Source organism: Myodes glareolus, chromosome 18 (genome assembly GCF_982192425.1).
Source record: "Myodes glareolus chromosome 18, mMyoGla1.1, whole genome shotgun sequence".
Classification (NCBI taxonomy): Eukaryota; Metazoa; Chordata; class Mammalia; order Rodentia; family Cricetidae; genus Myodes; species Myodes glareolus.
Window position 1 is genome coordinate 24,351,536 of NC_142043.1, and position 25,835 is coordinate 24,377,370.

Consider the following 25,835-nt stretch of genomic DNA (forward strand, 5'->3'; position numbering starts at 1 on the left):
ACCTTCATGTTGGTAGAGTTCCAGAAATGGACTTTTCATGAGTTTTATTCACAGTGTGGTGGGATTCTCAGTAATGCAGCTGCCTTTGATGTTCCTCTAAATAACCAAATAACCACTCACGCATGTTCTTGTAAGTAAACCCAGTGACCACGGTAGTTCACCAAGTCGTACTTCCAGGGAATATTTTTTAAGCCTGTCATTGGTGCCCTGTCTCAGTTCAACAGACATTTGTTCTCATGTTTTCAGGAAAAGCTCCATAACACAACTGCAGTCTGAACAAGGTTCACAGAATTAGAGATGCCTTTGTGAAGAGCAGTTGCATGGCTCCTAAATTAGGTGATAAAGAATGTATCTGATACTGAAATGTTTGCGGACAATTCCAAAATGGCTACCTTGCCCCAAATGATATGGGGTATATATCTCCTTGCTGTAGTGACAGGTATGTCCCCCTTGCTAGGCAATTGCATTCAATTGGCATATACTGAGCCACCTGAGAGTAGAGAATCCTGAAATGTGGAGAGTCCCTGTTGTTATCTTGCAGTACTGTGGTTTTCATTTGGAGAATGGGATATCCTCCAAATGACGTAGAAGCTAGAAAATATATATCCCTGGTGATATCACACAGGAGATGGGATTATTAGTCGGTTGTGGTAGCAACTGCACAGCCCTTTCTCTGGGTGATAACATTTGTAACTTGGGCTCATGTTTCTGCCTACAAAGAACTGGTATACACAAGAAAAGTAGTACAAATGGGAAGCACACATGGGGACACTATTTTCTGCAGTAGTCTCTGGTTCAGAGGGGAAAATATCGAGACCAGAGAACGAGATAGAAGTGTTGGCTTGCTGTTTCCTGCAGCCAGCTATATGTAAGGGAAAAAGCACAAGTTAAATCTGCACTAAAAAGTCCTTTGTGGGCTCTCTAAACATAGAACCTTGGGAAGACTCAGAGAGAGATGGAGACAAAAGTGATAGAAAATAATTTTTAAGTATGGCCTTTAATACAGAAAAGGAAAATTCATGATCTAATGCACAGATGTGGGTCTTACTAATCGTTCAGTATAAGGATCCATGTTAATTGTTTGGGTTGTGAAAGGCTTTTGAACAAGAAATGAATGGTTTTAGAGTTTGGCTCATATAGTTGTGAGACATAGCTGCAGATGGGATCAGTCAGAGTGCCATGGAGTAGAGAAACTGAATAATTCAACTAACTACTCATGTCTTCCTGAGACAAAGGCTGAATAATCAAACACAGTATGGGGAAATTAGTCCCTGATAGACAAGCTCATGAAAGCCATTAGGGACAGTTAGCTATTGCCAACTGAGGTCAGCAAGAGTACTAGCGATTGAATGATCACAGGAAAAAAATTAGTGTGGAAAATGTGCATTTTACAGGGGTGTTTGATGCCTAGCTCACCTAGTCCGATAGAAATGTGATCTTAGGAGAATAAAGAAATTACTTCATCAGTGCCCTAGAGAATTGCATGATGCCTCACATTTTTCTAAATATCTTGATGAGGGCTCTAGCATATCTGGATGATTATACTCACATATAAGCTGAGTTTATAAGGCACAAATGCACTCAGGGGGAGATGAAAGAATTTGTAAAGATATAAAAAGAAAAACAGACAATGGATCCTATCAAAGTTACTCAAAAATAAACATGACAAGATTTTATAGAACTGGTGTTTCCAAATAAAAAATATATTTAATATGGATGTTTTAAAGGGAGAGTTTCGCTGTCATTAGTGATGGATGGACAGTTTGAAACCATAGTGCAATGCCTAGAGTCTCTCAGACTCCAGAATACGGGCCCAGCTATGGGAGGAAAAACCTAGATCATAGCTTTTCTTCACCTTATTCCTTAGGTATGTCAAGCAATATGAGCCATCCATACCATGACCATCCTAGGTAGAAATATGTCACAGTCACACAGTTGTGTCCCAGAGTAATAAAGCTGAGGGGTCATTAGTAAAAAGTGACTTTGGATCATGGATGCCTAGATGGGATGGTGAACTCATCCACATCACTAAATCTAACATTGTTCTTCCAATAAAACAGTCAATATTAGTGATGCTTCATTGGATCTAGAATTTCTTGACTTTCTTCCTTCCAAATCCACAAATCCATTCACATTTGTCTAAAATGACAGTGATCAATATGAAATCCTGTCTACATTCTATATATCATTTCGTTAATATAATGCTAACCTTTGAGTGTTTTACAAATCTGGAACATCTTAGAGCAACAGTAAAAACAACAATGAAAGAAAGAGTCTGTAAAAAGACGCACTGTATTGTTGGAAAATGTCACTCACAGGGGCTATGAGGTCACTGAGGGAAGATCTCACTCCTAGCAGTATCTATGTCCCTGAAATCCCATAAGCCATGATGGTTATTGAGATGAATGTTGGTTGCGTACCAGAATGGTTCGACATCCAAATCACCTCCTTCAGATTTCAAGGAACATCAAGGAAGAAGGGATAAAAGCAGTGTAAGAGTCAGGGGAAGAAATTTTAAGTAGGCATTTGTGTCACATTAAAACATTCCCTCACGGAGGGTGAGAAGGGAGCGAGCAAGGGAGCTCATAAGATTTAGGTAGCTAATGTAACTGCCACAACGTTCAGGAAGCTGAGAAAGTTACAAGACACAAAAGCCTAGCCTTCAGGTTATGCTCATAAGCAAACAATTGGGGAGAGAGGAGACCTTTGGGTGAAATTGTGTGCAGTTTGGGTAGGAAACTAGGCAAGGTGCTTTTGTGAATTGTCATCTACACAGGGGTAGGTCATTCAGTGAGGCAGCAGCCCTTGGATGAGCCAGGCTCTTATAAGTGATCCCTTATGTAGGCTCTTAGAAGTAGATCTTCACTATCCAAATTGGATTTGGGTGACATAATATTGCTTTGTTCTGCAGCTAGTGCTCTACCTTGGGTAAGCAGATGTTGTCTCATCTCTCCCTAAGGAAAGTCATGTAATAGTATGTTTTTAAACAGGGCTACACACTTAATGTACATGGGACATGGTCTACCTAAAACACAGTCATTGGATTTCCACAATGTATCCTCCACATACACCTAAAGCCTTGAATAAAGACATTACATTTGAAAATGTGTGCTGCAAACTTTGCCATTTAATTTCAGTAAAATTTCGAGTAATACTCCTATTTCTTACCTACATTTCCAGTCATTAGGTATGAGTTTTGAAAGTCCATCATCCCCAATCCAACAATGTGTATAAAATCTTCAATCACCTGCATTAACTCTATTGAGCCTGGATAAATCTGGAAAAATAAGTTCAAGTTATACTAGGTCAAAGTCCACATAATGGAATATAGAACGAGAAAGCAAGACATCCTTACATAATGAAAACACCATTGAGTTCTGATTTATTTGGAGAAATGTCTACAACTGGAATCGTCTACTAGCTTTTAAATTAATAGTTGATTCTGATACCAGGTTTCATACAGCCAGAGCTTTGGAAGTGAGGGATACACTGATTAATCTATCCAGAAGCTCATGAAAACTTAAAATGTCTAGTAGATTGTCTGCACACAAATATCATCATTTTATTTTTCACAAAATTCCTGGATTAAAAATAAAACACTGAAATTGGATTTAGCAGTTTTAGCTTAATATTTATATGGAGAACATGAGAAGAAAAATGTAAGTATTACTGCTATCGTGAAGATATTTAAAAATAGTAAATCCTTGGATAGTCAATACCTTGTGAGAAACATTTACTTCTAATAATTGTACTAGTCATTTTATGAACAACATTAGCAATAATTATAGGATTATAATCATAGCTATAATATAAATAATTTACAAGCATGCATGAAGGAAACAAATCTATGAGAGAGTTTTATACTTATTGTAGGCTAAAAATAGAATCTCAAAGATGCTAATAATGTAGCTGAAGTCATTGTGTAAGTTCATTAGTAATAGAGGCAGAATCTGTCTATTCTCTCATCTGTCACCCATGTGCTTCTGAACCTGTGTTTTCCACCTATCTACCCAGTCACCTATGCATCTACCTAATAGCAAGTCAACTTACATCCATGCTTTGAGCGTGCCCACCAACAGCACCGCACACACAAAAGGATTGGTTTTCTCAACCATACCATAACCTGGCAAAAGCTCTTAGTGTATGTAACAACAAAGGCATCCAAGAACATATATGCATAATCACATGTAAGCATTTGCATCACTGCAGAATCCAAGTGGGAAAATTAGGTGCTTCGAATTCTAGCGACTCTATTTTATAAATTCCAGATTGGGAGAGGAAAAGACCCGATTTGCTGGATAGCATAAGGCAAGAGCTGTGAGGTGCTGTAGGAATTCCTTTAGCCAGTGGCCTTTAAGATACGAGTCCACTTGGGCGTGGCTTCTTATAATACTATAAATGTTGATGTAAAGCATTCTCTCTCTCTCTCTCTTTCTCTCTCTCTCCCCCCCCTCTCTCTTTCTCCTTCTTGATTCAGTTCCTGGGCCCCTCTCATGCAGAGGACTATGATCTGTGAGCCTATCCCTAAATGAATAACCCTTTATTATATGTAAGTCTGAGCTAGTGTGGGATTTATTTTGTAACTTTCATCTTGTACCCAACATGGATTAGGAAGAAAGGGGATTAACAGGACAGGCTGTAAATCTATATGTGTATTTTTCAAAGGGCTGTGGATGTTTCTTCTATAAATCAAATACCGCATATATACGAAATTCATCTATCTACTTATATATACACATATTCCACAGAAAATTGCAATATTTAACATTAGAAATATTTAGGAGGTTAGTTTTTTTCTCAACTATACATTTATTAATTAAATGGGAATTCTGAAGTGATCATCCCTGTCAGAAACTCATGGCTGAAGTTCCTATGTGCTAGAAAGATTCCTGATTCTATTGTGTCCTGTTTACTTCCCTGTGTGAACTTCCTGTTTCTCATAGGGATGAAAACAAATTAAAAGTAAGAAGTTTAACTTTCACTTTCAAAACAGCACCTCCATTTCCTTTATTTCCACTTTTTTTTTTAAAGAGTTTTCTTTAGAAAACTAATAATGGTGAGTAAGGCTCATTCAGTCCCCTTGAAACTTTGGCAAGTCTTTCTAAACTGGAAAAAAAAAGTTCCTGCCATCTTAAAGACCCAGTAATTTCTTGCTTTGAAATGAAACCATCAAGGAAGTTGGTAGTTGGTGTTTCTGTCCCTCAATGTCTTTTTTAGAGTACAGGGCCTAAATCAATGGCCATAGAAACTTGGGCTTCAAGTTTCAAAATTGTCTCCCAGTTCCAAATTGCATATAATTTGGAAGGATAGAGAAACTTATTTTCCTTTGGAGAAAGCCAATTAGCAAGAAAATAGATGGTACAATCACCAAGCTGATGCATGTATGACAGAAGCCGGTGAAAGTCTCTACTGCAGGACCCACAACTGTTTAGCCTGAAGACACATATGTGGTACCGTGCCTAATGCCTCCCTAAAGGATGCAGGAGCTTCAGTCTATGTGGCTGCTTGTCATACGTGTGCCCTCTGACGTCATGCTTGTTCATGACTAAGCTCTTCATTGTCTTCCATCATGGTTGCAGGCCTTTTCATGTTGGCAAGGGTCTAGTTTTTAATTACTGTTTGCCAGATATTATAGAGCATGGAATTGGCAAGCTTTTTTGATAAGGGCCTCATGGTAAACATTTCACAGTTTTCTGGTTCTTGGGACTTTAGTGAAACAAGCCACTTCTCTCCTTGCTGCAGAACAGCTATAGGTAGCAGGTGATGAACAATGTTGTTTACGTAATAGACACTGGCTGAATTTAGTTAACTGGATGCAGTTTGTACCCTCCTGAGACAGAGACATGAGAGTGGACTTCCTTATATAAAGTTTAGAAAAAAATTACATCACTTAAATCTACCGTCAACATCTGCCACAGTGTCTATGTATGTGTTTGTGTGTGTATTTATGTTTGTATGTATATATGCATGGGGATGTGTGGTATATTGTTATAAAGTACATTTCTCTTTCACTTCAGTAAGCTATATTTTCTCTAAGGGTTTTTATCTAAATACTACTGAAATCTTTTTAACGGGGATTGATGGCTAACCAGTGGGCTCTGGATGGATGTATTTTTCAGAAATGTACATGCTGTTTGTAAAATTCTGATAACAGAGTTACTTGTTTAGTTTTCTATATTCACACAAAGATTTATTTGCAGGGCTACTTTTGCTAAGTCTACTTCTCTAAGATAAAGAGGGATCAGAAGGATTATTTTTGGTAAATTTTAACCCCGCCCTTTTTAAAAGAAGTCACCTTTTGAGTCACATATGTTTATCATGTGGCTGTAATTATGATAACCACCTTTTCAGTGAAAGCTACAAAATAGCTTCCTTTAAAATTTCACACTGTCATTTAAAAAACATCATTAGGTATCATTTGAATTGAAAAAATACATTTTAAGAAGAAGAAAGCCAATCTCAAATCACAACTAAACAAATTATGGATTCATGATTTTTCCATTGATAAGAATACATGACACCATTCATTATTTGCTCAAGTTGTGACCTCCTGCTAAAGATCACCATGTGAAGAACTACAGCCTGGTTTTAAACAGAGTATCGTACATCCATTCTAAATATACCCTAATTAATAGCTTTCTAGAAATTTGTGCTCTGCTACAACAGCTGTATTCTGTGTGAAGACACCACTTCCTCACAGTTAGGGAACAATGCTGCCCTCTAGGCGAAGGCCAAGGACAAGTGTATAATTCAAAGAAGAAGAAAAAGATAGACCAAGGTTTAAAACTAAAAGGTGATTTTTCCCCCCTGGCATTGGGCAGAAGCACAGAGTTGGTACCTGATAACGAGGCTGGCCATGCTGTGCTATTTGTGGATTTTCGATCATAGTTGGAATAAGGGGCATTTTTCACTTCTGAGGGCCTCACAAGGGATTAGAAAAAAGAAAGGATGTGGATAGTTTACATGAACTTCAGTAAATGCTCATTCTGTTTTTTTTCTGGAGTTCCTTAATCTTGGTAGTTTTTTTTTTTTTAAACTGGAGTCAAGGAGAAAACTTAAAGAAGTTTCACGCTCAGTTATATTGCATTCCCATGGTGATTTAAAAACTATACTTCCCCTCTATTCCCCTGGAAAGCACCTTCTGCATTTTAGAAAAATAAGTCTTACAATTAGGAAAAGATGACAGAACGAGACAATTTCGCATCCAGGACCCAAGTCACTAAAGAAGCCTGACAATTGAGGAAGCATAGCAGCAAGAATAGTCTGAACATGATTATGCACGGGAGTTGATGCTCACAACTTTTTCCTGAACAAGAATTCACATTAGTACACATGAGACAGATTCTGTGTAGCATGAATTCCTTGCAATTGTTTTTCTCATTAGTAAATAGCACAGCACTTCTATTGAGATATATGCTATTAGGTTGCCTTGTTTTCCCATTATCTAAAACCAGAAAGAGGTCTAGTGCTAAAGTACAAATCTGTCACATATTAGTTTCTTGAAGTTGCAAATTAGGTAAACATGCTTCTTTTTCCCCCCCATATGGTCACACAAAATTCCTCCCATGGCCTGATATTTTAAAACATGACTTGATTTCTGTAGAATTAATGTTTTGTCATTTATAACGATTTCTAAAATCCTTTTATACTCTTGGAGAATCAAACTATTGGCTTTTCATGTATATGTATCTAGCCAACTTCATCATAAATTCTAAGACAATCTCACCCTTACCTGCTGGGCATCTTCCCACTTCTCCTTGTTTTCTTCATCTAGAAGGTTGCTAACTATTTGAAAGAAGTTCTGAAAATTAAATTGGATAAAAAGTTTAGTATTTGCATGTGAGAATGTGCTCTGTAACAACACCTGTTTGGAAAGGTTACATCGCATGAATATCTGCAGCATTTCTTTACATCCTGACACATTCTTGATCTTTCAGGGGTCTTTTTAGCAACATGATTCTAAGGTCTCTACATATTTCCCATCTGCATCCCAGAAGCAACCAGAATAAGTAAAACACTTTTTGTTCACAATGATTTATTCTACTGTCACCTATATTATACTCTATAATGTCATTATACAATTATTCCTTGCAAATGGAATTTGCCTTCTCTAAAGAAGTCGCTCATACTCATCAACCACAAGATATCCTGTGAACTGTAAACCACGGCCACTATTTCCTTGCTTCTAATAACAGTGTCATAAGACTATAATGATGGGCAAGCCCGACTAGACAGGCACCCTAGTTGAAATTCTTGTTCTGTCCTTCCTGATTACCGTATTTTTGCTTTTCAACTATCTGTTGAAAAGAGTAAAGAAACATTCAAAATTTCTAGCGAAGAGCACATGTAGCAATGCAGAATAAATCTAAATGATTTTTGAATCACTAGCTTTTATCTCTGACATTTTTGAATAGGTCAGCATGTAACATGCTCTTTTTGAAGTTCCAAATCCTTACCAGTACCTTCAGTGCTAATGGACAAAGACCTATTGGTTTTATCTTCATCTATAATTATGCAAATGACTGTCTGGTTTTCTCTTTCCAGGCAGACGAGCTCAATCCAAGGTTCATTTTTCATTTGCTGTGAGCACTCAACTCAGTCCTGGACTATGATTTCCTATGTGACATGTCACCAGAAAGACTTGCCTTGGTTCTGCCAGTATGCAGTGTCATCAAGATACAGGAGTTTGGAGAAGAGATAAGGGTGCTTCTTGGTTGTTGACCTGAGACCTACAGTGTACAGCAGAGACATGATGCCCAGACAGCGGCTGATTGGCTGTGTCCTTTGTTGTATCCTATCTAAACTTCTTTGTAGGTGAGTAAGCAGGAACATTGCAGCTCGCTGACTCGCTCAGAAGCTTAGGGCAGGACTCCCCAGTGGGCAGAAATGATATTAATTTGCCAGTTTTGTTTGTCTTCTTTATATACAGCTTTTCAAAACAAGCATTTGCTCTCCTTCCAAATAACGTCACCTGGGTGTTTTTAGATGAGAAACAAGGCTGCTTCGTTTCCTCTGCTGCGGTTTGAAGCTGTTAGTATCTATATTTAATTGCCCTATTTGTGCTATTTATTTTAATAGTTCCTGGCAATCACATGGCTGAAACATGTTTCGAGTTATAACCTCTGTAAAAGTTTTAGACTATTTTATGCAGCTGCTGGGGGCAGGGGGAGGTGGTAAGTCTGCTTTAAACTCATTTTCAATGCATTTAACCTCTCTGCACTACCTGCCATTTCTACCACTTAAAATTTCTTGCTTGGAGTGTTAACATTTTAAGGGCTTAGTCCACTGAGCTGTAACTCTACCTATGAGCAGAAAGAATTAACCTTCAGAGTTCTTCAATTGCCTATGGCTGGTTAACTCAGTTGGGGACAGGAAGCTAATGAGGCAAATGCTGTAGGTTTCATCCCTGTGCATGCAAGATGGCTATGTTAAGGTCCATGACCTTCGTCTGCTTCTTAACCTCTCCAGCTATCATACGCAATGCATTCTGCTGCTAACAAGAGACACCAAGAGGAAAGGGGAAGCAATTTGTGCAAATGTATCTCCATTTCTGGAAAAACACTTCCCAAAGCATGTTTTCCTGACAGTGGGTCAGTGACTTCTTGCTATACATGAAGGCCGCTGCACACACAATTCCTTGATGAAAATAATGAATTCAGTGTTTTCTTTTTTAAAGTAACCAAGGGAGAAACATAAAAGCATGAATTATTAATCCAAATCTTAAACCAAGCCAGCATAGACTAGAAAAAACACTTTGTATTATTTTTCAGGAACAATAAACGGGCCTTTATTGAATCAGAGTAGGAAGGCAGCTCAGATTAAAGTTCCCCTGTGATCTCATAGCTGATCGTATTTCAGAATAATCAACAGCCATTTTCTGACTAATGCGGGCCATGTAGGACACAGTGAGATGAGTGAAGCTTCAGTCATTGTCTGGAGTCATGTGGAAGGCAGCTTTGGGCAGAGTGAATTTTTTTTGTACATCAGTTTATCTGTAACATTTGCCCATAGAAGATACCTAGTAAAGTTCAAAATTAAAGGAAAGTGTTACAAAGTCACAATGTCTTGGATTTGCACATAAGAAGCAACACCATTCTTCTGAACTAACAGTAACTCTGTTATCAGAATCCTGCTTGTATGAAGTGCACTCAGAACATGTATATTAAATTAGGCTATATGTTTTAATCCACTATGACTTGTCATACATGAACAGACTGACAGAATGAACAGATAAAACAAGACAGTGTTTGTAAGAGGAGACTGGTAACATTTCTGGACAACTGAAGGACTCCTGAGTAGTCTGAAGACCCTTCACCTACACAGTATTCATTAAGTGCCCTTGCATGCTAGAGATATTCTTCTTTTGGTATTAATGAATCCAATCATGTATGTCTGTCCCTGATATGTATCACACAGTAGCCTTTTCTTTTAGGGTCCATGTGCATGCCTGTGTGTGTGTGTGTGTGTGTGTACGTGTGTGTGTGTGTGCGTGTGTGTGTGTGTGTGTGTGTGTGTGTGTGGCTTTATTGAAACAAGGTTTGGCTATGTAGTCCTGACAAGCCTGGATCCTGCTCTAGACTGTGCTGGCATAGGGCTGATCCTGCTCGTGTGGTTTCTGTGTGCTCTGATAACATTAATGCTTTAACACACTGATCCCATGTCTTAGACTTCTCTCAAAAACTTAAAGTCCTTGGCAGAATCTCAGTGGCACAAAAACTGAAGAAGCAGATATATACTAAAATTTCCCTTTTGATGTTTTCTTTTAATTACAAAAAGAATAAAGTCCTGTTCTACTTTATTTCTCTAATCTGTAAAAGCCAGCTGGAAGAATTTTGGAGGTAATTTATAACACTATTCCTATTGCACAGAACCTGTTAAATATATTGTCTTTTATGACAGCATTTTTTGTATATTATCTTTTTTATGATTTGCTACATAAATTGTCTTTACTACTACATTATAGTGAATGCATGGCTACCATGTTGGTAAAGACTTCCAAGCTCATCTCAACTCCATTTGAATATCTCTATCTCTTGTGGCAACAGAGAAAACAGAACCAATTAAAGACTGACTTCAGCTTCTAAGTTTTCAATAGTTATCTCTCTTTTCACAGAATAAACCTGGTAAATTGGGTTTTGTACAGTGTAGTGATTCCCAGAGGTCTGTTTAGTTAGAGGTGCTGTGCCAAATGGCTGCTGGACACAAAGATCAAAGAAGTATGAATGTGTTTTCTTGGTATGAAGACAGAGAACTAAATGAATAATGGATAGAGAAACATAAACATCACTGTGACAATCAAGGCCAAGATTCCAGAATAAAAGAAGAACAAAAAGAACATTTCATTTTGTGGGTAGTAGTCTATAATATTGCTGTACTTTTGATTGGCTTCTAATTGGCAGATTTCTAATGGGCCATACATCAATTTGTGTAACTCATGAAAGAACCTTCAAGGTTCTAGTTGTATGAAAATTGAAATGTAGATTAGGCTAATGACTTGATGACCCCAAGTCACAGGAAATGTTCCCCTCCATCTTAATTAGCAAAATGTTTAGATTTAAAAGGTCAAAGATAACCCCAAAAGGAGAAGACCCTTGTAATGTAGAGGTAAAGATCTGATACATTTTGCTGGCTCTGTTCAGGAATGTTGAAATAACTAACTCTAGGAAAGCTTAATGAACAAGAAGAAGTTTCTCTCATTACTATAAAGATGAATAGTGTAGGATAAACCATTATTCGCTAACCTAGAGACTGGGTGATAGCTGCAAAGCTGGGTATGATGAAGACTCCTGCTGTCCTCATTTTTCCCTTTCACTGTTCTTCCCCATAGTTTGTCTATAATCCAGGTGTCTGAGCCTCATTCATTCCCCCAAACTTTACAGTCTGTCTGTGGATAAATACAGATTATAACTCTGCTTCTTGTTCTTTATGTTATAACTGGCCTAGAGAACATGGAGATATTCTAAAGAGACATGTGTGTCTCTCAATCTGATTATGAGACAATTGAAACACCGGATCCTGAAAGAAATGGGTATTTCCCCCAAGAAACTCATGCTGGAAAGAAGAAAGAGTATCAACCAAAGGGGAACTTGTTTCCCTGAAAGAAATCTCAAACAGCTGACTACCTTACTGCTGAAGGAAGTCTTACAGCCAGTGGTTACCCGCCCAATGGGGCGTGGCCTCTTATATTATATAAGCCGATGTAGAGCATGCGTTGGCTCTCTCTTTTTCTGGTTGTGGTAATTGGTTTCTGGTCTCTGTTTAAGCAGAGGATTATGATTTGTGAGTTTATCACTAAAGAAATAGTCATCTATTTCTCAATTCTGAGTTAGTGTGAGATTTCTTAGACGCGTCCTTCCACACCTAACAGGTTGAGGCTGAAATTCAGAAAATGATGAGTCAATGGTGAACCCACACCTTGCCTGGGACTGCTTAGATGTGGTATACTTAGTTCTTCATAGAAACATTGATCTCATTTCAGGGCACTGGAGATAGACTTGGGACTTAAGATGTTATCTGGAACTCTTTGTGCCTCTTCCTAATACAGTCACATTAAAGACATAGCATCACGTGCTTTTCATGTCTTTGTTTTCTTTGTTTTTCTGTTTAATTGATCTATCGTGGACAAGAACTCAAGCTTTGCTTATTAGAGTTGCCAGGGACCATGTTCTGTCTCTAAAAATTCTGGTGACAAGGATGTCTAAATATAGTCTTTAGATTAGAAGAAGCAAGAACTTCCAACACAGCACCTATGCCAAACACAAGAAACCTTGCCTTGCATCTCTATCAATGACATTCTTTGTCTTACAGATGCATTTGGAGAATATGGTGTGTTTTCTCTGCAAGGAATGCATATGGAGAATTATAAAAACACAACACAGATGTCACAGTGTATGAGGCTGAAGATAGAAGATAAGAATATCATTAAATATGCTTTGCTTCCTAATACACTGACTTTTGGAGCGCCAAAGGAAAGAAGAATATAGGAATGGAAAGGTGGGAAAAGAAAGAGAAAATAATTGGAAGTATATTTACCTTTGCAAGAAGTACATAGGCAGTGGTTTCTTTTTTTCTATATCCTGTAGCACCCTGGGGACTGTAAAGAGTCAACAAGACATGTGGAGTCCTGAACTCATCCATCCTAAATTCCAGTGAGTGAATAGAGTCAGTAGATCAATCAATAAATTTGAAATGATTAGTTTAGGATTGAGGTTGTTGTAGTTTGGATGCAAAAGGCCTGCAATGGGTTAAAATATTTGAATACTTGGTCTCCAGTTGACAGTGCTGTTTGGGAAGGTTGGTAAACTGGTACCTCACTGGATGAAGTGGGTCATTGGGCGTAGATCTTGAGGCCTCCTCTTCATGCTCTGCTTCCTGAGTGGGGATGCAATGTGACTCGAGAGTCTCCTGACCCTACACTGTAGCTTCCTTAACTGTTCTTCTGCTTCCCCTCCCATGAGCGATTATATAACTCTGGAACTATCATCTAGGATACACCTTTTCTTGCTTTTGTTGAGTTATTTTATCCCAGCAATGAGAACATAGCTAAGACAGATGTATAAGACAGTGGGAAAGTGCTTAACTAGGCTATCTAAAGTCCTTATTTCAATCCTCGGCAGTAAAAATAAATAAGCAAAGAAAATTACTCCAGCTAATAATTACAATGGATTAAAATACAAGATTTAAATGTTGTTGATGGAAAGGCACTTTGAGATCCTACCATTTGGTGGTGATTGAGCATGGCTCCTACTGTTTCAAAGGTATTAAGAGACTTATACAAGATTCTTTAGGCAGAACTTTGCTACCTTAGTTTGATACCTTGGCTCTGTGAGGACATAGCATTCTTCCCTTTGGGAGGATGTCATAATAAGGTACCATATTGGAAGACAGAGGATTCTCCACAGGACAAATGAACTTTGTGTGGCTCATCTTGGACTAAGCTTCTATGTATTAGAATAAAAAAAGAAGCTCATTTTCTTTCCTACTTTGCTGAAACAGCCTAAATGGACAAAGAGAGATTAAAATATAGCAGAATATAGTGAGACATAAATGGCAGAGGCAAAAGAGAAAGGGTGGTGTGGTATAGAAGGTTCTGTTCATGTGTTGCTTTCATTGGTTAAATGAATAAAGAAACTGCTTTGGGCCTGATAGGGCAGAACTTAGGTAGGCAGAGAAGACAGACTTGAATGCTGGGAGGAAGAAGTGCAGAGAGAGAGACGCTATGGATCCTCTGCTGGACATAGACATACTGTACCTTTGCTGGTAGGCCACGACCTTGTGGTGATACAAGATTAAAAGAAATGGGTTAAACTAATATGTAAGAGTTAGCCAATAAGAAGTTAGAGCTAAAGGCCAAGCAGTGTTTTAAGGAATGCAGTTTCTGTGTGATTATTTTGCATGTGAGCTAACAGGGTGTCCAGGACAAACAAGGGACCCTTTCCTTGTAACAGTGGTGGGGGAATGAACAGATAGGGGAGACTGAGAGTGTGAACAGGCAAAGGCAGAGAGAGAACGTAAGAGAAAGGGGAGAAACAGGTAGAAGGACATGAGAAACTTTGTGTGAAGACAGAGACAGAGAAAGAGTGTGTTTGGTGGGGGACTATTAGCTTAGGAAGGAAACCTTTATTTGTGTTTGATATCTAACCTGAGACCATCATGATGAGGAGAAATTGTAAAATGACAATTTGCCCCTAAGTATAAGTGAGAAGAGAAAGAGAGTACACACATCATGAATAAAACCTATCTAAACAATTTTTAGAAAGAGAACGAATGACATAATATTTCTAAACTGGTCTTGAATAGGCTGGATAGAATAGACAATACTATTCATAAAGATTGAAAGAGTCAAGGGTCAGGTGAGGTGGAGTCATCAACTCACGATGGTTATCTGCAAGTTAAAAATAAAAGTCTGCTTTTGGAAGCTGAACAGTATAACAAGTGCAGTAGAGTGAAAGTAAAAACAGTGATCATAAAAGAGTTTCAGTTGCTGAGGGTAGAGAAGGTAGTAGCTTGGTGCACAGAACCACGCAATGACAGATTGCACAGGGGAGAAGGCAGAGAATCAAACATTCATCTTTGGTTTCTGGCTCAGAATACCTAGATTTAGAGTGTAACTGCATATGCTGCACCTGGCAGGAGAAATACCTGCACTGAAGAGAGAGAGAGAGAGAGAGAGAGAGAGAGAGAGAGAGAGAGAGAGAGAGAGAGAGAAAGCAAGCAAGCTTACTTTTTGATCTGGTTGAACATTAAGATTCTACAATGCAGCCAAGTGAAGAGGCCCAGGAGACACTTTGACTTAAGTCTAAATCTCAAGAGACAAAAGTAATATGAATAATTAGTCATAGTTGAAAACAGGAGCCCTTTGGGATAAAGACTATGAATAGAGTTGAACAGGTAAAGTTAAGGTTAAACACTGGAGATAAGTCTACTAGGAAGAATACTTAATGAGATAGGTAAGGGAGGACGAGAGGCAAGAGTGACAGGTGATAGAACAAAACACATTTGGAAGCTGATCCACGGGTGAAATTAATTTCAAGACACACAGACTGTTCTTCAGCTAGGCAAACACCCAAAGGCAACAGAAGATACAGTACAATAGAATTCATTTTTTTTTCCCAAACTTGGTCGCTCATGGTTGAGCACATGCATCGCATCTAGGAACACAGCTACAATATAGACTAATGCATGGTCTGTTGATTCCTTGTGATGTGTGACACTGCTTCTTGATCTCCTGTTGTGGAAATTACGTAGAAAAGGAATTGATTTCCGGCAACATTATGGTATGGATCAATTTGTGTGTTCTTACATTATTTGTTTCTAAGTGAACAGCCCCTCAAGTGTGGCCTGAACTATGTATGAACATTTTGTAGCAGTCAAGTAACCTGAATAATTTAGAATTGACTGGATGAAAAGCGTAATGCGCATCAGAGTTTTATGCAGAACATCTATCCAAGCAGGATATCTACTGGCTTTGGGCAATTAGAAGCTAGCAAGGACTCAGAAAGACCAGAAACTATCATCCAAATCATCCTATAGTAGGTGTTAGGGCTGAATGCATATGGACCATATGATTCAGGGAAAGAAATTAAGCATATGAAAAAGGATGAGCTAATCTGAGGGTGTGGGGTACTTAGTGCCAGGGTCTATAGCTTCCAGAATGACCTGACCTGATAGTGGTGGGCATAGGTCTCCAGAATCAGGCCTGGCTGTCCCTGCTGGGCCACATCAAATTCTCAGACCTGGAATACTTGGAGAACAGACTGTTGACATCCCTCTCCCAATATGTGCGGGTTTAGATGAAAACAACAAGCCTTCTTTTAGTTGCATCCTCACGGAAACTCTGACTCATTTTGTAACCAGCAGAAGGGGGTTGCTCTGGGATACACTGGCTGTGATTCACTATGTTTTTTCTCTCTGCTACGAAGCAAGACAACTTAGCCTGTAGAGGTTCTTAATAACTTCAATATGCAGAGTTTAGATGATGCTACCCGTCTCTTTGGGATAAGTTTGGGACCAAAGGCTCTGGTAAGAGTTAGCATAGTAAGTCAACCTCTGAGATGCTGCAGATGGGATGAAATGCAGCGAAAGAAGGGGATATTGAATTATTGGGGCTTTAGGGCATATGCTTGGTACTGCTTTCCCAGTCTTCATTTAAAAATGAAAAGTAAGGAAGTGAGTGACACTTGCATGGATTATTATAGGATATTGGTTATTCACCTGTTGGCAGCATGGCAGAACAGCCAATATGATAAACTGTCAATAGTCGGTGTAGACAAGATAATTACAAAATCAAGACATGGAAGCATTCTTTCTTAAGTAAGGATACTTAGAGAATCTAAACCATCCAGGTAAACAGAAAATGTGTAGAGAGAGCTGTGAGGAGGGGAAGAACGCATTTCAATCCCTGTTGCACTAGGAGTTAGGGAAGCATAACTAAAGTCAAACAATGGGGGTCACACATTAAGCAAACTCTACTCTGATGTGGGATATCTCTCTGTATGCTGTGAATACATTTTATTATCATTGGCTAATAAAGAAGGTTATTTGGCCAATAGTTAGGCAGAATAGAACCAGGCAGGAAATCCAAATAGAGTTACAGAGAGAAGAAAGGCAGAGTCAGGCAGATATCAGCAGTCACCAAAGGCGTACGATGTCAGAACATTACTGGTAAGCCACAGGGCATGTGGCAATATGTAGATTTTTTTAGAAGTGGTTTAATTTAAGATGAAAAAGTTAGTAATAAGCCTAAGCCAAACTATTTGTAATTAATATTAAGCCTCGGGGTGGTTATTTGAGAAGTAGCAGGCAGGAGAGAAACCTCCAGTGACACCACTCCTCTACCTAGAGAAAAATGATACCTGTAAACATACCATAAATCACATATATGATCTGATATTCTTGTGCCATCCTGTGCCAAAGAGCCCAGCAGCCAAGAATAAGTGACTGCAGAATGTTCACCTCTAAATGTAATAAGATGCTGCACTGTTTCCTCCCAAAGATCAGGGATCAGAGCAGGATGGGGACAGAGAGACTGCAAGAACCTGAGACAGTAAATGACAATGACACACTGTGCTCTTGACATAGTGCAGCTGCACACACGGACTCACAGCAGTTGTAACAGCATGCACAAGAGCTGAGCATGCTCAATCCAGCCAAAAGCCTAGCGTGAAGACGAGGCTTGCGTATGTATTCCCACCTGTAACGAAGCTGTTATTGCCAACTGTTAGCTGCTGGGAGGAGGGTCAGTTTTGTCGAAGGGTGTAACCCCTGGTAAATCAACACTCACTCCAACAGGAAGCCACATTTAATGGGCAGCACACATTCATCTTGATGGGTTAAAAAGAAAAAGGATACAAAGTTGTTTGGGTAGAAAAGGGAGTTGGGATCTTGGAAGATTTGGAGAATGAGAGATGAATATGATCAAAACACATTGTATGAAGATTGTCAAACAACTAATAAAATACCTTTAAAAATGAGTTCAACATCTTGGCTCAGACAACATACTTCTGTGAACCATTAAAAGACCAGAAATGCCTCTGCAGACAACATGCCATGAACAGCAGAAGTGAAAACTGGTCAGAATGTTCTGAGAAGACTCTGTTCTGGGTCACAGTTTTTCTCCGTGATTTTACTTTCTTTTACTAGATTTATGCATGCCGGTTTTCTTATTCTTTTAGAGTAGATTAATTCTCTGCTATGCCAGGGTTCACCTTATCTTTGTCTTTTGTTATCATAAATATTCCTCTCCAAAACATCTTTTTGACTTTTCTGCTCCTTCTCACTAGGTGGGGAGGGGCATGAGCCATACAAAATTATAATAATAATAAGAGTAGATCTAGTACCTAAAATTTGCCCTTGTAGTCACAAACTGGCTACAAGTCGAAATTTATTTCTTTGGATTACACTGCTGTCCACATATTTAACCGAGTCCCTGCTCTGTGTACACAGTGAAGATGGCATTTGTTTTCTAATCTCTGCAAATCTATTTCCTCGGTGGGGAGTCTAAAGGTACCTAACTGTACAACCAAAGTTAACTTTTAATCTTGACAACTCTCTTTTCAATAATCTTGAATCTATCTTATAAAGAGTCTAGCTCTTTTAAACTCACTTAAACAAATCAGGAAAAGTTCAACATATTCAAAAGCCAATACAAGCAAAACCTTGGGTCGTATGAATACTCCTTTCTCTAACAATGTCTTTTCCACTCTCAATTCTGCTACTTAACAATGGTCCCTTCTTGTCTGTAAATGCATTCTTGAATTCACGTATCAGACTCTGACTCAACAGCAACCCTTGACTACTCACCACAGAGTGAGCAGATATCCCAACATTACAGGGCATCAATTTAACAGGAAGCTACCAGAGATTGTTGATGTCTCTGACTTCTGATCTCATGGCTTTCTTATATAAACAATAAAGATAGAAAATGCTAGAGAACTCATGTTCCTGAGTTAATCAGAACCTAAACAATGAAGGATGCAAGCAAGGAAAGAAAACACCCAAGTTTGTAGCCACAGAAGGGTCAGACATTTCCTGATTATTACTTAAGACTGAGAGTCACCATTAAGCAAGTCCCATTTTCCTACCTATAGAAAGAATCGGCCCTGCCACATGGTATAAGTCATGTACACTACATTCACCCACTCTAGCACGTAGCTAATGTCACACATTCACTAGGCCTAATTCCTCTTGAAACAAGACTTCCTTTAAAAAAAACTTTAAAAAGATGACACCTTGCTTTCTCTCACTGAGCTGAATTTCTGCTTCAGATCTATCACCCAACTCCGACAAGCTTGACAAAGCTGAAAGACCATTTGACACACTTTATCAAATACCCCGTTTCTCTTTCTAAATCTCAAGAAGAACAAAGTGAAGAACGATCCCTCAATTTTGGACAGACATGGCCAAGACACTTGAGGACCTGCATTGTAAGAAAACATAGATCTGGTTTTCTACCAGTCACTGTACAACTTGTCCTAGGACAAGCTGTCTGGCAAAGAGTTCTCACTAAAGCAGTGTTCAGAGGTTTTCATGGTTTCCTGCTCTGGGGTGAATTGTACCTGTTCCTTCTGATTTAAATGTTGAAGTCCTAACACTTGATGATCATATGTGAGATTATCTAGAAATATTTCCATCAATGAGGGACTCAGGTTTAAAGAAAAATTGCATGGTCTCTGGTATCCTTATAAAAAGAGTACGAATACAGAGATACCAAGATACATGTGCAAAAAAAAAACAAGGAGCATTAAAAGATGCTGATCGAAGGCTGACATGTACAAGCCAAAGAAGTCCTTGAAACCAAATCTGTGGTCAACTCCTTTCTTCAAATATAAGATACATTTCTGGAATATTTGTTCTGTTAGTTCTACACAGCATCCAATAATAATTAAAAAAAGCAGAAATCCAAACTTTGATAGTAAATGAAAAACACACAAATCTCAATATTACCTTAAATTTTAGAAAAAAATGGGAGATTCTAAAAGAATAAAATTATGATGTTTTATTGTACTTTAAAAAAATCAACCAAAATTATTATTTAGACACAAAAGACAAAGAAATTGAGATAACAAGATAGGTCAGAGAGTAAAAGCACTTGCCACTAACACAAGAAAGACCAAGTTTGATACGTGGAACTACAGGCTAAGAGGAGAGAATCAATTTCTACAAAGTTTCCACTGATCTCCACACACATCCTATAACATACACACACACACACAAACACACACACACACACACACCTTAAATAAGTAATTTTAAAAATGAATTACATCATGGATCATTATACTAAGCAAAATAAGCCACGTTTGGAAAGACAGAATTCACATTTTCTCTCACATATTAAATCAAGAATAGGCTTTTTTTTTAAATAAAACTAAAACAGGGCTATTTGGGAAAGTAAAGAGAACAAGAGAAAGAGAAGAAAAGAATGTAAATAAGAAGGTAAATTTTATATGCTGTATGCATGTATAAAAAGTCACAATGAATTCCATTTATTTTTAAAATTAATATAAATATTTCAATAATTTCCTGGCATCAACTAGCAGATAGATTGCAATGTATAGGTTCACATTCCTCTGTTGTCTTTCCTCTTCCACCTAATTGCTGTATCCTTTGTCTTTGGGAGTTTTTCCTCCTCCCAGCCAGGAGAAACAGTAGTTATTAAACTTACAGGTCATGCCGGATAGATCCCTCTCTTGTGGTCACCTCTGGCCTTTTCTCCTATGGGTTTGTGTCATAATACCAAAAAGAAAAGGACCACAGCATCCTCTTAAGATTAAAGTTACATAAGAAGGTAGAAGTTCCAGAGCCCAATTGAGGCTTCTTAAGATTAAGCTACTTCTTTCTGTTCAAATATATATAATCAACCTCAGATCTTGGGTAGGGATTTGACATTGTTATTGACTAGAACATTCTGCTGTCTTGTCCCTTGAGGGTTAACGTTACTAGTCACCAGGAGACCACTCCTTCAGAAGAGGATTCATCAAAAGATAAGGGAAGGCAATGGATGAAATAATTATCACCCTTACTGAGATAATGTACTTATTCTCTTCAGAGATTCTCCCCTATATATGATTGTTTATCAGTGCCCTCCATGTCCATGAAACAGAAGAGATAAAAATTACAGAAAAAATAAGGTAAATTTTTTAAAAGAAGTAATGCATTACCAAAACAAAATAGCTTTTCTTTACTGAGCATTGAAATGTGTTATAAAAATCGTCCTCCTTTCCTGCCATTTCTGTACCAGCTGGCTCGGCACCCAAGCAGAAAGGGCCACCTGAAAGGAGAATAGTGGAAAGCAAAGAAAGCCAGCCTACAAACCACAATCTTAGAGAACTTAGACAACAATGAAGACACTAAGAGAGACTTACATAGATCTAATTAATCTACATGGGAAGTAGAAAAAGACAAGATCTGAGTAAATTGGGAGCAAGGGGTCCTTGGGGGAGGGTTGAAGGGGATGGGAGAGGCATAGAGGGTAGCAGAAAAAAATGTAGAGCTCAATAAAAGTCAATTAAAAATCATCCTGCCAATTTCTCTTCCTTCATTTTACATAGCTATCTGGATAACTTACTCTTTCCATATGGTGCTCTAAGTTCCCAGGAGATGTCCAGTGGTACTCGCTTCTCCATTTGCCCATTTCCTATTCACTTGCCAGGCTAGTTTGTGAACAAGAATCAGAAAGGAACTCCAACAAACAAGATAGAGAAAGATCCTGGCCAATAATTCAAAGAATTTAGAGGAGATTGAAGAACTCTAAACAAACATCTACTCATTGCTTCTTAGAAAATGCTGATGTTCTTATCACTTTCAAAGAGAAGAAAGGCTTTCTGTGAGGCAGTTAGTCCCTCCTATTTCTTTAAAGCATGAACAAGACTTCTTCAAACCCATACTTGAATAAAACTCTCTCCTCTATGAGTCATCTAGTAAGAACCAAGGCCTGATAACAATGAACGATGTCTGTCTGATCTCATTTAAATCAGAATCTCTCCTTTAAATATATCTCTTTGATTAATAGATTATGCATTTCTTTAGAATATGATCTATATTTAATAAAGGAGTTCAAAACCTGAGGTAAGAGTCCTCTATTTAATTTCAACAATTAAGAAGTAAATTTCTTAAGCACAAGTGACATGTCAAAGACTAGAGAAAGAATTGTGCTAAAGATAATATCAGCATGTCATAAAGATAATAAAGTGAATATTACTTCAAAGTTGGATGTTTCATTAAATATTGCTGAAAATTGCATCTTAGGATGAGCCAAAGAAGAGAAAAAATCAGTTGGAAAATATCGAGTGTCACCAAGACTTGTTGTTTAGGACCAGAAGGTTGTGAGGAAATTTGATGATCCTGGCATATCTGAGTCGCTGTTAGATCATGGAATGTAGAGACTCCAATAATTTCTTTCTTCATAGTAGTTTAAATAATAATGGTTCCCATAGGCCCATTTATTTGATGTGGTGAAATGAATTGGGAAGGACTAGAAGGCATGGCTGTGTTGGAGGAGGTGTGGCCTGGGGCTGAATTTTGAGGTTTCAAAGGCCCACACCATCCCCAATTAGCCCTTTCTTCCTTGTAGTTGTGGATAAGATGTAAGCTCTCAGCTGCCGTTCCAGCACTATGCCTTCCTGTCTGTGGCCATGATGATCATGGACTCTAAACTCTGGGAACTGTAAGCCCCCATATTAACTGCATTATTTTACAAGTTGCCTTGGTAAAGGTATTTTGTCATGACAATAGAAAAGTAAGTAAGAAAATGTCAAACTAGGCAGTGGTGATGCATTCCTCAGCATGTAGAAAAAGCAAGAGTATCTCTATGAGTTTAAGGCCAGCCTGTTCTATAGAGCAAGTTCCCGGATTACTAAGGAAACAGAGAAACCCTGTCTGATGGGGAAAAATATACCAATAGAAACTCTGATGAGATTTTCTTTCATTCAAGATTTCTCTCTTCTGCTTTGTGATTCATTGTCCTAAAAACCCCTTATTCCTTTCCTCTCTGTGTGTTTCCATTGTCTTTGCATGGGATTATCTTTCAGCTCAACACTCTGGCTTTCCTTATGAATCCATGTTATCTATTGTGGTAAACTATTTTTCTAAAATTAACAGTAATATTTAGGGATCCTGTTAATAGAGAAACAAATGTAGAGAGAAAACGTAATTTTTCGGACAGAGGGGAGCTACACAAATAGAAATTAAACCTTGCCTTTGCCTATAAAACTACTGGATCAACAGATCCCAGAGTTAAGACTCCCTTAGGAATCCAGTACTGGGGCAGACAAAGGCTGAAGGTTTGGTGAATCCAGAGAAAGAATCTATCTGCCATAAAGATACTTCACACAACTCTGACAACTTATGTGGGGCATTCTGGAGCCTAGAGAGTGATGGGAGATTGATAGTCAAGGTCACAGCTTGACCAGTTTTGCTTAACTATGTATATATCTTGGCCTGTAAATACAAACCTCACATCAATGACCCTTAAAAGAGATTAGGGGTCACCAGCCTTTGTTGGCTCATCTTCCTAGTGTAGCAACATCGCACAAGCTTCTTCCCTCCATCGTCACTGTATTGTTCTTTCTAATTGGCATATGACATTAGGCAGTTGAGACTTGCTGATTAGGTGCTGACAGGCAATGGATTTTACCATAAAAACTCTAATAACACAAACTCTTCTTTGCTTTCACCCTCCTTCCCCCAGGAACTACGTTGTCCAACATGTAGACCATTTCTTTTTTATCATTTTTATTTATTTTTTTTGAAAGTAATTTTATTAAATTATAAAAAGTTTCCATTTACACCCCTCCTCCCAACGCCCTCCCACTCCCCCCCTCCCTCTCCTGCTCCCTCTTTGTCCCCAAGGGCAGTCAGGGTCTCCTGCCCTGTGGGAAGTCCAAGTTCCTCCCCTCTCCCTCCAGGTCCAGGAAGGTGAGCATCCAAACAGACTGGATCCCAAAAATCCAGTATATGCAGAGGAAACCAGTCCCAGTGTCATTGTCAATGGCTTTTCAGAAAGACTGCAGGCCAGCCACATTCAGAAACTCCGGCCACATTCAGAAAATCTGGTTTGAGCTCTACATTTTTCAATGTTCCCCTCCCTGCCTCTCCCCTTCCCTTCAGCCCTCCCAAAGGTCTCCATGCTACTATTTACTCAGGAGATCTTGCTAACTAGCTTAGTCTAGACTTTCAGTGTTCACACCACTGCTGTGACTTTGATCACTCATTCTGATTCTTGGTTGAGTGCTTCTGTACATGGCTTGCTTCTTGAAGTTTTTTTCTCAATCCCTATACTCCCATGAATATTTTATTTACTTCTGAGTTCAGATTTGTATGCGACTAGAATTTCTAAAATTGGGACATCCTGTACTTAAATATCTCAGATCCATGCGTAAAATCTAGTGTCGGTCATGATATTTTTCCCAGTGGCATTGTAACCAGCCTGAGAGCAACCCTCATTCTTCGAGTTTCTATTGCAAATTATAATCCTAACAATAAAAACAGTGTGGTGTATCCACTCTGTGGTCAGTCATGCATCTAGCCTGACTGACTTTCTGTGTCACAACAATTCTAAAGGACAGAGATCATCTGAATTATTTATAACCTCTTGAAATGTTATGTCAATTTATTTACTTAATAAAATGGAGCTGTAGTCTACAAATCAACATAGTGTTATCACGGTTGATCACTGACATGTTTCGAGATGTGTACAATTTTGATTGCCCGAAGCACATGCTTCCATCTGAGGTCTAAAATGGGAATGCTCTCTTCAATCTTTGTTTCACCTCTCATGCTGTGAACAAGTTCCCCTTGGATAGTTTATGTGGTTCTATGCTTCACACACACACACACACACACACACACACACACACACACAGAGAGAGAGAGAGAGAGAGAGAGAGAGAGAGAGAGAGAAAGAGAGAGAGAGAGAGAGTGAGAGTATTTCACTGTTTAAATGTCCACAGCATGGTGTGATAAAGGGCTCCCCAGTGATCTGAAGATCAAGGAGTATATAATGTGCTTTACAGAGGCAGGCCATGTGTTAAATATACCATATACCAATATCCATGTTTTACTAACATGAATTAAACTGGGTGTCTTTTATCAGGAAGCCACAGCAATCAATGTTAGTGTGATCAACTCATGAAAATGTGGGCCCTGTTTCTCAAAGAAACTTAATTTCTATTTGGCTAGGGACCAGTGATTCAGTGTCAGTTCATTGCTGGTTATTGTTGCATATAATTCCTAGAATAATGAAAATCATCTATAGTCCTACACCTTTATATTGCATTTTATGAATGAAGAAATGGTATAACAGAAACATAATAAAGTGCATTATAATTCTGAAATTAATAATAGATGAAATCAAATAAGAGCTTACACATGTCTGTTTCAAGTATTCACTTTGTTAGACCTTTCCTTCCGGGTAAGTGGGACTTGGGGGCAAGCTCAGTCTTCCATAGATAGAATCAGACTTGGTGTAAAATTTTCAATGGCAAAAAATTGTAAATGAAGACATTTCTGCCTCTGAATTTGAGCCATTTTATTTTGGGATTGAGAAACCATATTAATCTCCAAACATTAATATTGCCCTGATTCATTTTTTTATTTGAACAAACATCTGAGTGTCTGCTATGCTTCAAGTGTTAAGTAAAGCTCCAGAGACATATTCATCCCCAATAAGATTAAAATTAATACCTGAAGGCAGACATAACACTTACTACAATGTCATGTGTGAGTGCTGCATAAAATGTGTCCACAAGGTTGCAAATGACCAAAGGAATGGTAAAAATTCTCCTCATGGGTAGATGTTGGTGAGAAGACCTTTGAGAAGAAATTATCCATGAGCC

At 38.4% G+C, this 25,835-nt stretch overlaps 1 protein-coding gene across 4 annotated transcripts in view; it reads right to left on the minus strand.

Moving 5' to 3' along the window:
• The window catches only part of Adgrb3 (adhesion G protein-coupled receptor B3), a 729,857-nt gene that overhangs the window by 364,979 nt on the left and 339,043 nt on the right, over positions 1–25,835 (minus strand). For all 4 annotated transcript variants that reach the window (XM_085679475.2, XM_085679474.2, XM_085679476.2 and 1 more), the window contains 2 exons: positions 7,733–7,801; positions 3,169–3,277 (listed from right to left, as the gene is read on the minus strand). In XM_085679475.2, coding sequence (XP_085535601.1) covers positions 3,169–3,277; positions 7,733–7,801 — 178 coding nt within the window. The remainder of the gene's footprint in view (positions 1–3,168; positions 3,278–7,732; positions 7,802–25,835) is intronic.